Raw genomic sequence first — 14458 nt, 5'->3', positions numbered from 1 at the left:
TTGTCTCACACTGAGAGAGCTGAGTTTTGACTCAGGAGCTTTGCTAAGAATTTCTCTTTGTCTGATTATCACTTAACTCAGTTGACATTTCAGGTTTGATCCGGATATATTTCAAAGTACATTTACTAAAGAAGAATATTAAACTAATTCTAGCTTGAGGCTGAAAAATCTAATGATCTTTTTCAAACATTCTTTTTATATAAAATCATTAGGAACAGCTGTATTTTTAAGAAAAAACTGGTTTTGTTCCTTTCCTCAAGAATGGATTGTTGATACCAGGAAGATATTAATATAGTAAAATTTCCATCAGAAAATATTTTGCAATAAGTACTACAGGTCACCATCAGTTCTTTCAAAAAAGGTAACAGTTAACTTTCAAAAATGAAGCATTAAATGCAGAAAGGTTTCCTGCATGGCCTTCATGTTCAACCAAGAGTTAAAGCTCTACTTCCTTGATACACAGAACTTTGGGGTTAGGGTATTGCTTCCCTCTAAAAGAGAAGCAACAGGAAGGAAACATTTTGGATGGCCCTAGAAACTAAGGACCACCAGGCAATGCTCCATTTTCCATCCTGTTAGGAAGTGGCAGGTACTCACCAGTGCCTTATCATTTGTCTGCAGCACAAACTCATTCACACATAGTTTGTGTTTCTTCAGCCTGCTTTTGCCAAACTCAGTGCAGCAGACTATATGCTTGAAAAGTGAAATATAAGCTACCCTACTCCTGCTTCTCCCTATCCAGCGGAATCTTCTTCTCAAGGAGAAATGAAAGTAAGCAACCATCACTTGAGAGAAGCTTGATGCCTCACTTAATGAGACTGGAGAAGCAGGCCACACTGAGGTAGGGCAGCACTTTTCTGGGGTAAACATCCTTGTTCTAGTTTCTGGAGATAAGCAAACACAGGGCAGCACAAGTGCAGGAATGAGGTCTAGAAGCAGGAATGGGCTGCCTACAAAAGGCTGACCCAGTAGAGGTGGATCAAGACTACCAAAGACCCCCAATACCCTCCAACAGATTTCTAGAAGGATCTAGAAGAATGAACTGCATGTGACAGCAAATGTACATAGATGAGACACTTAGCTCCAGAATGGGCAAAAATTATCAATAAAAACAAACACCCACAAAATCCAGGCACACAAGATCCAGAACCCTGGACACCCCATCAACAGGATTGATGCTGGAGCCAGGAGGTAATCTTTCATTTTTTCCTTCTTTCTCCCTCTCTTTAATCTCTTCCTCCTCTTTCACCCTACTCCTTACTCAAAATCCACTGTAGTGTGTTTATGCCATAAATTCCCATTTCCATGACATGTATAATTTACTAATAAAACTTTACAAGCTTTTGCAGACTCTGACTTTTGTTGCTCCTTTTCGACCACAGGCATCTGTGAATCTTGGGTACTGCCTTCCCCTTAAGGGTGGGACACCACATGCATGCTGTCCTCCAAGTCCAGCTTCATTAACATCCACCTTCTTTATCCCTTTCATTAACCACTTCTCTCTTTTTATTCTGTGCATTGTAAAGTAGTTTGTCCTGGTTTCAGCTGGGAAACAATTCTTAGTAACACACTGATATTTCAGTTTTTCCTAACTAGTGTTTACTCTAAATCAAGGACTTTTCAGTTTCCCTCACTTTGCCAGGGAGCAGGTATATTTATATAATATATACAATATATACTCCCAGCAAGAAGCTGGGAGTGAGCATGGTCAGGAGAGCTGACCTGAACCAGCTAAAGATACGAGCCATATCATGGAAGACCATAATCAGTATATGAACTGGGACGAGTTGGTCAGGAGGAGCTGATTACCCACAAGTTTCAATTTTTTTTTATTCTGCCCCACAGTGTGGGGTGGGGAAGGGGAAGGAGGGTGCAACTGTGAGGTACTTACTTTCTGTCTGGGGTTAAACCACAATAATCTCTATTTTCAGGAATTCATACAAAAGCAAAAGATTTAATGCTGCCACTCTATTTTTGAGTGCTTTCAGAATTCAAAGAACAGTGAATTGAAAACATTAGGCTTAAAATGTTGGGATGAGGATGCCTTAATGATAAGTACAGTCTCATTATGTATTCACACTAAATGTGTTAGATTTGCAGATGGGAAAAGCTATTAGCATGTTTCATGTCAAGTGCTATAGTGTAGCCTCAAAATAAAATTAAAGAAAAGTTTGGAAGGGATCTCCAAAAATCATCCACTCCAGCATATGGATTCAAAATCAGACTACTACCAAAGCAAGACCATGATTTCATATGGTTAACTCCTGAAAATTTCCCAGAGTGGATCGTCTACAAATTCCATGGTTGTTCCAGTGCTGCCCTATACTTCTAATGAAGGAGCTTTTCCTAGAATTCATTCTCAATTTCAGTGTGAGCAGCAGCAGTAGACAGTGAACATCATCACAAGTATGACCTATAAACTCACACATTCCTGAGGAATATCTTTAGAAAAAAATAGTTCTTTTCTAAATAACAATCTCCATAGCCAAACCTATTTCTGGAAATGGTCTCTCACTCATAATTCTCAGGTTATACCTGGGTATCACTCAGGGAAGTATCAAACCAATAGCACACCACAGAAAAACCTTTCCACTTATCTGATTTCTAGAGAGTTTCATGCCTAGAACCATTTCCCAGAACTGCTTTAATTAATAAACATGGGCTGTCTCTCCATACTAACACTCTTTTTCTTGATGCCTCACCCAAAATTCAATCACTTGAATTGCCCTTTGTCACTTTGTGGCAGCAATTGATCCAACTGTTGCAGGGACTTTTTCCTCACCCCAAAACATTAAAACAGGCAATTGCTACTTGTTCATGAAAACCCTCTTTTACCACAACATTCAAGACCCTGCAGGAATCTGCTGCACTCCTCTTCTGAACCCCTGTGTGATAATGTATGGCATTGTTTCACATAACCGCCAATCAAAAATGCACTGATGACACCTCTCCAAGATAGTTCTTTTCCCACTGATACAACCAAAGCCTATCTCAAATGTTCCAGCAGTTGTAAGACTCTGTAAGACTAGCATTAACCTAAAGAAAAGGCAGCTTGTGCCTTATTGCATTTATGCTCAGTGAAAGGATTAGAAGGAAGGGCAAGACCAAGATTCAGTGCTTCCCACTTTCTTTTGTCCTGTTTAATGTCACATCAACAGTGCTAAAAATATGCTGCTATGTGCAGGCTCCAAGTTTATTCCCTCCTCCTCCTTCTGGGTGATTGCTTGCTGAAGTAATCCATGCCTCCACACAGTGGGGCAGGAATGCACCTCTAGGTAAGCAAGAGGAAACACTGATCTTCTGGCTGAAGCTCTGCCTTGGTCACTTTCCTATACCTGTACAGCAAGAAGCAATTGCCACCATGTTAGGATCTTACTGCTGTAGCAACTACAAAGCCTCGGTCCTGATCTACAAGGCTCTGGGTTATTTGAAAGTGGCTTTTCTGAAGCAACCCTTTTTGTCAAAGTTGCTGTAATTTAGGACAAAGTAGTACAAAATGCTCGAAGTGTGTCAGCTCACCCTCTTGAACTCAGCTACATGACAAAATCTCCCAGAGGGGGTCACACACACCCTCCACAGCAAGAACAAAAACCTTCAGCTTACATAAACAGGAACCATTCAAATATATACACATATAAAACCTTCTCTGACTCTATACTTTTGTGTTTATTTAATTTTGTATGTCATGAGATGAGTATGATACTCAAACTTCAGCACCGAATTATCAAACTGAGGAAAGGATTTGGGCAGACAATGTATTTTTAGGACTTTCTTTTGTGACTAGGTGTGTTCTTACAGGAGACAGAAGTAGAAAAGTCAAGGTGCAAAATAAACCAGTGAAGAAAGCAGACTTAAAAACTCACTTTACCTTTACTCTCTGACTTGAATGTAAGCTGGCAGTCTAGCAGCCTGTCCTTTGCCAGGGGAGAGAACAGGCAGAGAGGAGGAGGTGTGTGTGTTGGGCCTCTGTGTACGTGCCATCGGCTTCCTCACGGTGTGTAACCTGCCGAGACACCTGCGTGTTCTGCACTCCGGCTGTATCGCTGTGCTTCTCCCCCTCGGAATCCCTGCCACCCTCACACACAGTGACCATCACCTCCTCTCTCCCAGAAGAAACATATGACCTTAGGAGTGCTGTTCCATGATCCCACACCACCGTCCTGGCTGGATGCGTACAAGGGTGGGCACCCTGAGCTCTGCACAGATACCTGACACCCAAGGAACCTACAGACCTGTGCTTCTCAGGGACTCCAGGTTTCTCCCTTGGAGCAGCAACCGTGCCCCCCCATCTCAACCTTTCCAGGCTCGTTTCCCCCCCAGGAGAAGCGGCTCAGGGGCTGCTGTGTCCCACAGCCTCGGCCCATCTCTGCGAGCAGACGCAGCTATTCTGTTGGTATTCAGCCACAGAGACTGCTGCTGTAACAAAGACGATCCCGTTCTCCAGGTGTTTGACTCCCTGTATCTGCACAAAGAAACACTCGCCCTTCCTGGGCTCCTCTTCCTTCCCTGTGGCGATCCAGGAGGAGGCCTTACCACCCCTTTCTGGCCACAGCCGCCGCCAGGCAGCCAGCAGGACCTGCCTGGTGCATGCCCAGAGGGAGCGTGTCACAGCCCTGCCATGGGTCCTGCTCCTGGCAAAGAAGCGACAGCCAAAGCCCAGAAGAAGTGCTGCCATCTCTGACACCAGCCCTGACAGCACAAGAGCGAGGCTGACCTGGCAGAAGAGTTTCCGTGGGACATGGCTGTGCCCAGCGCTTCCTGCCCTGCCCACTCCCACCAGCCCCCACCCAGCTCTCTTATCTCCTGCTTTCAAACCCTTCCCATCTCGTACTCGCTTCTCACCTGGTTTACACGTTGCTAAATCAACAACAAAACCTTCGAGCAGGACCTGCCATCACCTCATTAGTCACCATCCTCCATTCTGTCTGAGCTCCCTTAGGTGGCAAACTTCAGGAAGTAGGCAGCCTTCTTCAAGGAATGTCTGCTTCCCGCTTCCCATGGAGAAGGCCTGATATTGACAGAACTTTTGATGTTGCTACCAGAGTACAAAGATTAACCATTGTTTCACTTAGGTAGGCTTGATCCAAACTGCCTTACTCTGCACAAGCTATACCCATATACAGTTTGTGAAAAGCAAATGCTAATTCTTTGAATGAAGTCCTGCAACCCTGTCATTCAAAACCTAACCTTAGTGACATTTCAAGGAGTGCATGGCATCCTTTCTGATTCATACATCCATTCGGTTGATTTCTTTTCTCTATAGAACTATTCTTTATTGCTACTCCATGTAAGAAGAAAGTACAGAAAAACCCTTATAATGCAAACTAAAGTACAAAGATTAAATGTTCCCCATTAAAAATACCAATGTAAACATTATTTTAAATGAAATAGTTTATGTCCTGTTTTTCATGGGGAGAGAGAGGTCAAATAAGAAAGAGACAAGTGTGAATTATAATAAGGCAATATGCATTAAGAGATGAGGACTTCAGAATGAAAATGCACTCTTTTGAGGTGAGCCATCATTTCAGTAGGGAAACTTTGGAATTACTGTGTCCTTCTGAGCTATCAAAGCTATGAAAGGAAAAGTATGTCCATCTACTTAGGCCAATCCATTTTATAGTGAGTCATTCTATTTTCCCTTCACAAAATGGCCCTCCATTATCTTCCATTCTCACAGTCAGCTCCACACAAAGACTCTCTTCTGGATTCTGGCTGACGAGGAGTCTTCCTCCAGGAAGCAAGGACAAGAATACTTTAACAATAAATTTCATAAATATTATGTGAAATAGCCTGAAGTGATAGAAAGTTTTATATTATTTATCTCATCCACAGTAAGGAGTGAATGTAAAGGTACAATACCACTTCAAAAAAACTGCCTGTGGGGTTGTCTTCTCTGTTAGACTCTGAGCATGAACTTGTCTCTGTTTGATTGACGTGCTACAATCAGAGTATTTTCAGGATGACATAGGCTTTGTTCTTTTGAAAACATAGAAAATATTTGTAACAAGTCACACAAATTCAATATTGGTCTTACACATACAAATTAATATAGGTCAGAATATTATAGAAATAACAGATGTGGTGAGACAGCTCACGTGGCTGTAGTGCTGCAAAAGACAGGCTCTTCAGAAAGGCAGGGAAAAGAAGACAATTTCTGCGTGAAGCAGCAGCTAAAATGTGGAGAATGTTTGTTGAACAACAGGGCTGGGCGAGTGCTTGTGGGTCAGGATCAGAGGAGAGATCAGTGAGGGTGACATCACAGTGGGACTGAGCTACAGACAGCATGGAAGGGGTGAGGAAGTGGAGAGTGCTCCTCACAACCATTTCTTTAAACAACTCAAAGAAATACCTGGACTGCACACCCTGTTTTTTGGTTTTTTTCACGAGACTTAAGCTTTTGTGATACCTGTAGAGAACAAAATGGCATGGCTCAAACTATGCAATTTCTGCAGGGCATCAAGGACTTCTTCTTGATGTGGGCACAGGATGGGCCAAGCAGTGTCATACACAGCTGGATCTGTTACTCATATACAGGGAAGAAGTGGCTGTGGATGCCATACTCAGTGGCAGGCTTGGCTGTAGTGACTAGCAAATAGTGAGGCCTAAGACCTTGTGGGGAACTGAGGAAGATAAATACCAAAACACACACCCTGTGCTTTAGGAAAACTGCCTTCAGCCTATGCAGGAGCTGGTAAGTGCAGTACTGTAGAAAGCAACTTGGAAACACAGGGAACTTGGGAAAGCCATCATGTCCTTGAAAACAACCTCTTACACATGCAAGACTGTTCATGACTCAGGAATACAAGCTTATGAGGTAAACTTGTACATGATTCAAGGAATACAAGACTTATCAGGACAACAGTGTGGCACAACAGAGTTTGCAACTGAGGTGAAGCAAAAAAAGGCAGCACAGGAGGTGGAAGCAGAATATGAAATGGTATATATTTGCTCTGCTGAAGTTAAATATGTGAACAGACATCAACAACAGCATACACAAACAGTATCTGTACAACAGATTGACACTGCTCCCGTGCAGTCGGTTGACCTGACCTGCGTGTAACAAAGACTAAAGGGCAGAATCAATAAAAATCCAGAGACACAAAACTAGGGAAAAATAATGTGGAGTAAAGGGAAATCAATCCAACAAACAGAAAGAAAGGCATTAAGATTAAATAGTCAGAGACAGTTTGACAGGGGACATAGAGGAGGCTGGGGCTCAGCTGGCAGGGGACAGGGAAAGAAAGGGCTGGGAGGACCAGCACGGATCCAAGGCAATCCTCTACTGTCAACAGAGTGCTGTGAAACCCCCTGAGCCAAGGCATTTCTATCCCCTTGATAAGCATCCACAAGAATGTGACCTGCCACTGCTATGGGACACTCTCAGCTCAACGTGTTGGGAGGATTTAGTTTTGAAACTACTGAACAGTGTGTGACCTGACATGGGTGTTAGCATGGCTCCCATCAGCGAGGGCCCTGTTTGCTCCAGTTTGCTATTCTTAAAATTAGTAAATGATGCACACAGAGAAGGTCATCAGCAGATCATTAGTGTTCCAAATGAAGCACTCTGCATTTTGGAAAAGCCTTACTTAAGGTTGGCTGCTCAATTCTTTTTGCATGAGGATATGGTCTGCAATTACATAACCAACTGGCTGACTACGTTGCTATATATTTTCTGTATGCATGAGGTTTCCTTTGAAACCTTCCCTGAAGAGCAACTGGATTTTATACTTGCTTTTAATTTTGAAAAGTTTTCCTTATATTTTACATATCAACCACAAATTGAAAATGAGGTCACTGTCTAAAGAATTAATTTGCTAATTAATGAGAAAATGAACAATTAAAAGAATAACATTACCATTAGAACTTAATGCTGAAGCTTTAGCAATGCTCTTTCAGATATTACTCTTCAGATAAATACTGCTTTTTTAAAGAAAAGGTACAGTAAGACCAGGTCATAACTTTCAGTTTCAGTGCTTTCCTTATTTCCTACCCAATGCAGCTTGCCTTGGCAAAGTTGTATTGAAAATTGTTAACTAACACATGCTTGCCAAAACTAACTTAACTGAGGCTGGTAGAGGCCAATATTGTGATTAAACAGGAGTAAAAGTTGGCCCACTATGAAACCAAATTGATGCAACACCACCATTTAAGTGCTAAAAAATTCAGTGCTAATTTGCTTCTTAGCAAGAGTGATGACCACTTTTCTTCACAGCTTTACAAAGCTGAGAATAAACTGCCCTTTTTGTGATATCAAGAAAAAAACTTCATTAATGCAAGGCGAATTATAAATTGCATTGCAAGCCTTATCTAAGTAGGAATAAGCTGTGTTTTGACTGTTTTCACTTTCTCTTAACAAGTTGTTTTGGTCACACCTCTTTTCAGTAAGTTTCAGACTCATTCCAGTCACAATCAATTTCTCCTGCCATTTACTGATTTAAAGTTATGGAACATAATGTATGAAGATATAGTCCCTTAAGAAAAATACAAGAAAACTACTGATATTTGCTATCAGTTTGGGTTATGACAACAGAGCAAAGTTTAACCAGATTTCAGTTTTTGCATTTCACATGCACACAAAATACATTGACAAATTTCCATAATTTCCACAGAAATATGCTGTCATGATTAATTAAATATGCATGAATGAAGTTTTAATCTTCAAGGTCAGTGGTTAAAGGAAGCCAGAAAATATTCCTATAAAGTACAATGGATTATTTCCTTTTCCTGCTTATAATTACATTTTTAAAAAATTAAACATTTTTCAACATATCTTACCATTTGCTTTTCCTCTAAAGCTTCTCTTCCTGAGGCTTTGCTTTCATGTTTTCCTAACTCCATTTCCCAGGGGAATAAAAATCACCTAATATCCTGAGCAGAAGTGATTCAACCTGACTACATGTTAGATATCCCTGTACTTTTGGAGTCAGGAGAGAAAAGTATCAGGAGCGCTGTGGTGATTTCTGGTCAGCGTGTGTTTCCATTTATAGCCATTGAAAATCCACAAATAGAAGTGTGGAGAGAGGGCAGACAGCTGCCTCTGATAACAATAAACATTGGTTTGGTATCACAGCAAATTGTTCAGCATGGGTTTTGGTTACCAGTCCCATTCATTCTTGCCCTCCTCTATCCCAAAAGCTCATACTGAAATGTCCATGAAAATTAATAACTATGTCTCAGTAGCACTAACTTCAGTTCACAGAGATTATTAAGCAAGCAAAATAACAAATATAATTCACTGGTACCATATGTGCTATGTCAAGACAAAAGTGTACAGAAAAACACTAAAACAGTGCTTTACCATAACTATTGGTCTTTCCCTGTTGAGTGTTTGGGACTGAGCTAGCCCCATATTCCCTCAAGCAGAGAGTACTCTCCTAATCCTAATATCAGAACGACATCTTGCACTTTTGCAATGCAGGAAGAACTGCTAAACTTCCAGCAGGCACTGTGAAGAAGTGACCAGTGAACATCTAACTTGGAGCTGACAGCCATATGAGGGTGGTTGTGGAGTTTGTTTGTTGAAGAATAACCTGGCTCTGATTCACAGCGATAAAGTCAGAAGGCCAATATTAGAAACTGCAGGGCTGAGGAACCTCTCAGCAGCTCTGCTGGGGATGCCAAGGTTTACAACACACCCTTCTGTTGCTACATCAACTGGGCTCATGTTGTTAAAGGTGTGGTTCACACACAGGGCTGGCTCTGCATGTACCAGCAAGGGAAGGGGAAGCATGAAGACACAGGGTAACACAGAAAATGTTTGCTACTGTTAAACAAGAACGTGCTCTCTGGTAATCTGTGGTTCATTAGACATGCTGCAAAACTGGCTGTTTAAGCATCTCACTAAATCCCTAGTAAATACACATCCTTTCCACCTCTTCCTGTCAACATATTGGTAAAAGAAGACTCTCATGTAAAATAGATGAATAAGCAGATAGGATAAATGAATAAATAAATATTGAACCCTTTTTCATCTATCACTTTTCAACAGTCCTAACTAGGCATACTCCTTTCTGCGTGTTTCTTGATAGATGCTATACTCACATGGTCTTTAGAGCCTTGGATAGGAAGAAAAGGTAGCCAGTCATCTCCCAACAGTCTATATACCTATCATATGAAAAGCTGATAAAACTTTAGACTGTTCCTGTTCTGATACATCCTTCAGAATAAACAAAAAGTTACTTCAGTGACAACTGTTTTTCTTTAGTCTTTTTTTACCTGTGTTTTTAGAAGTGTAAAACAGCCATTAGAAGAGTAAACATGGTACGGCAAATGCAAAGGACCAGCCAAATCTGCAAGGGCTGTTGTAGTAGAGGGAATAAATATGAGCTTGATGTCATGAAGCAAAAATACACTCCACTGTGTCTCCTGGAAATGCCAGGACCAAGAAAAGCTGCAGGTCTCTACTCTTCAGTGGAAAGTCAAACAGTAATAAGTTCACATCTCCATAATCTTTTTTGCGAGGCTGAAACTTATCCCTGTGGCAAGGGACTTCATAATGGCTTTGCAGCACTTAAATACCTCAAAGGAGATCTTCAGTGGGCTCCAAACAGCGCTTGCACTATGCTGCTGTTTACATTACTGACCATTCCTGTGGTGCTCCTCCAGTCCCCTTAATCTGTCCATTTGCAATGGTTTTAGATGACAGACAAGGACAGGAGCATCTCAGAGCATCAATCACATTCAGCTCTGTGGCTCAGTGCCCTGCCAGCCCTATCCCTCTGGTAGCTGGCAGACCCTGGATGTCAGCAGGCTTCCAAACTTCAGCTCTAGGGGAATCACTTCCTCCTTGTGCTGGGGAACACATATGCATGTCGGTAACAGAGCAGGCTCTCAGTGGTGCAAGAAACCAGCAATGCAGGACTCAAGATGTATGCAAGCAAGCAAACAATGGCAGATTCTTATCTGGTGTTTATGCTGTGTGTAACCTAGCACTGATCCTAACTACCCCAAAACTTAATCTTCAATTATGTTTATTACTTGCAGGGCCTAATACTGTTTTCATGTGTCAGCTCACCCTTTGACATCAAAAACAATCACTACAGAAAGACAAAAGGAATTGATTATGTAGTAAACTGTACCCAATAATTTTAACATAAGATAGTGATGAGAGTAGGTAGTTTCACAAGTGGGTTTCCCATTAACATTCTTGTAACAGCATCTAACAGTATTCACTTGAGAATCTCCACTTCTCATGAATGGAAATTTATATTCTGGATGCATCATACTGCTGACCATGCAAGGCAGTTGGAGCAAACTTCACTGGAGATGGGAACATGAAAAAAAGGCTATGAATGCGAGAGAGTATAACACCAAGCTTCATGCCATCACACTAAAATCAAGGAGCCCAGGAAACACTGGATGCAGAGCTCTTCTGTAGCCTGAATGCTATTATATAAGGACCCAGGAGATGGCATAGAAAAGCTGACATCACCTTATTATCTACCACACCTTGCTCAGCTTGGCATTTCATCACTAAACCTGAGGAAAGACCATGATCCTAACCATCTGAGAATTTGGTTTTATATAATCATGAAAGTACATTTCTTATTCCTACAGAGAAATATTATTATAGAGAATAGTTATTCTACTATGCTACTGCAAGAACTTTCCGAGACACTGTTAGTAACTGTATATTTCCTGTTTTACTTTGCAAAGGGAAACATAGCAAACAGGTGCTAAGTAAAAAGCGTGTTCTAGACATTGCCTAAATTGCTGTGCTATTTCCAATTGCTTCTTTTTATTACAGTTACTCATCTCTTGACACCTGTTTCTTTTCTCAGAGCAGGAGAAGAGAAAAAACACGAGGCCAAGAGAAGAAGCTGATGGAGGAGAGGGCTATGGACTTTCTTGTAAGATGCAAGTGCTGAATATCCCAAATAACAGTATTGTGTAAATAGAGCATTTAAACAGATGTGTTTTCTGTGCTTATTTGATCTCCTGTTCCTGGAGAAGAAAGCAAGTGACTACCACGACGTTTGTGTGTCACTCTCAGCTGTCGCTGACAGCACTACTGCTGTCCTAAGCCTGTAGTTTTTATTTGCTCAGTATCAGACACGTCATAAGAATTCAACAGAAGTATTAATTCCACCCCCAATCTGGTCAATGAGACTATACTCAACTGAAAACCATCTACATAAGTCGCATTTACCAGTTAAAAACTCTAAAGCTAATACAGAAATTGCTCTCGCAGTGATTGTTAAAGCTCTAATGTGGAGAGCGTTTCTGTCCCACACTTCAATCAAAAAGCTGAAAGGAACAAGGACAAAACTCAGTATTCTGCCTCACTACTTGTAACTGCCAGTCCAGCAGATGAAACAAGCTGAGATTTCCAGGTCATTTCTGGTGCTCACCCTTCTCTCAGCCCCAGTGTGCCCTGCCAGCAAGCATTCCCGACGTTACCCCAGGTCACATGCACCCAAGGCCACATGCACACGCCCAGCAGCATTTCTAGCTGGCATTCCATGGCAGGATCCCTGCAGAAATGAAGAGCATGACAGAGCTACAGAGACAGCGTATGAAGCAGGCTTACCTTCCAGGCAGCCAGGAGCCAAGGGTGGGAAGCTGATCCTCAAGAGAGATGGGTCCACATTCCTGCTGCAGCACACAACAGCTGCTGCTGTCACTCCCTGGTCCACCCCGCTGGCTCTGCAAACACTCACAGAGCAGGAGATAGCAGGTGTGGAAAAAGGAAAACAGCACAGGCAACACAAGTCTCTGCTTTGCATGAGGAAGCAGAGTCCTTCGTGTACATGTCACGTACAGGGAGGAGATGGCTCCTTGACAAATATTCTCCAAAGGGAGAAGTTTGCTTGTTTGAGGCTGAAAACAAAGAAGGTTATTGCAATATTACGATAAATTGATTCCAAGAGCTCAGAGCCTTTTCTGACATGGCAGTCCATGGAAGCTGTATGTGTGTTCTTCTCTTGCCAGGTCTTTTAAGTCTATTGTTTTAAAGTGGACTATCCTTGTGCTGGCAAGGTCCTACATCTTCTGTCCTCCAGCAGTACAGGTAGGAATGGAACAACAGACTTCTTTTCTGTCAGATATCCATTGTTACAGCTATATACATGATGTCCCTGATCATGTCCTGTCCTATATCCCAGCAAACCAAATTTTCCTGGGTTGTAAAATATACATCAATAGATTAGTTACACACCAAAAAAAGTCTTCCCTCCTACATGGATTGGTACTGTTTGCCACGCCTTCCTCCACAATGATGGATGTAACAATGAGATGGGGCTAATTAAATACATTAATAAAGCATTATATATTCTCATAGCTATCTTTTAAATGATGTGGCAGCTGAGAATGAGGAGAAGTCCATTCCTCACAAAAACCAAGTGACTGCTCCATAGCCAGGAAGTAGCTTTCTCTAGTCACCTCCCAGGTCAGCAGGAAATGAGGGTACAGGATATGAGCTGTCATTAACAGACCAACTCCTACTGAGTCTCTCCACCTTCCGTCTCTGCCCATTCTTATCAAGCAGCCAAACATCAAAAGAGACATTACCCAGTGCTGATAAGGACATCAGCATCTGACCTTTACCTCTGCCCCTCTTTCACAGAGCAGAGCAAAACATAATCATCTGCCACTGATTTTGTTTCTTCTTAATCAAAGTTTGAATAAGCATAGGCTTTGACTGATACATTTTGTAGAGCTCCGTGTCCATAGAGAGTGTTACCACTGTAAGTTTATACTCACAGCAAAATTCTCAAAAATGCAATATGAAATTTGCCTTGAAAATCAGAGAAAAAGAACAGATACAAATCTCAGTGTTTAAAAGTTATCTGAATGGTGACAGCATTTGATTAAAAGCTTGTCATTTTGATAGCAAATGTTTTGATTTCCAAGATCTAATGAAGAATCTAAAACACACGCTTGTGCATGGGAAGTAAAAAAGAAGAAAATACCAATTTCTCAACAGAACTCTTATTTTACTAGTTTTCAACTACAACTTTTTCTCCAATCTAGGGCTGATTTACAATAGCTGAGGGGGGGTTTTTGCAGTCTAGTAAGACACAATAAAGTAGTAGTAAATGGCACATTACCAGCTATAGTGCCAAAACATTTGTGGGTTCTGAGATTGATGTATTTGCAACATGCATTGATCAAACATTAAGTCATGGTGGAAGAACCCTGTATATTTTGGAGGAAGAGATGGGAAACAAATATTTTAAATATAATTTCATTTATCAATATCATTTAAGCCTATGCTTTACGCACATTAATAATGTCTTTAATATTGCAGTCACAGCAGATTCTAAGATAATGTTTATTTTGCAAATGAATTAAGTTAGCTTAATATTCCTATTGCTGTTGTCAATTAAAATGCAGATGCACAAGATAATAAAAAAACAAAGTGGATGCCATTAACCTGATAGCATAGTGTTAGTGCAAATCCATCTTTTCAAAGTAAAATATCCCTTTTGTTAGTAGGATATTGTTCTCTTTGTGACAG

The 14458-nt window shown here is 41.3% G+C and overlaps 1 protein-coding gene across 9 annotated transcripts in view; it reads right to left on the bottom strand.

Annotated features, from left to right (window-relative positions):
* Nucleotides 1-12695, bottom strand: part of MLIP (muscular LMNA interacting protein) — a 106789-nt gene extending 94094 nt beyond the window's left edge. For 3 of the 9 annotated variants that reach the window (XM_023922479.2, XM_023922481.2, XM_023922483.2), the window contains exon 1: nucleotides 8776-8988. In XM_023922479.2, coding sequence (XP_023778247.2) covers nucleotides 8776-8838 — 63 coding nt within the window. In that variant the 5' untranslated portion in view covers nucleotides 8839-8988. Of the gene's footprint in view, nucleotides 1-8775; nucleotides 8996-12529 lie in introns of those variants that run through there. The other 6 variants (XM_023922484.2, XM_023922485.2, XM_086876094.1 and 3 more) reach the window with 5 other exon arrangements.
* Between the last annotated feature and the right edge of the window lie 1763 nt (nucleotides 12696-14458).

The sequence above is a fragment of the Cyanistes caeruleus genome, chromosome 2 (genome assembly GCF_971803275.1).
Source record: "Cyanistes caeruleus chromosome 2, bCyaCae1.hap1.1, whole genome shotgun sequence".
In the NCBI taxonomy this organism is placed as follows: Eukaryota; Metazoa; Chordata; class Aves; order Passeriformes; family Paridae; genus Cyanistes; species Cyanistes caeruleus.
Note: the sequence above shows the minus strand (reverse complement) of the source record. Positions and strands in the feature narration are given on the sequence as shown.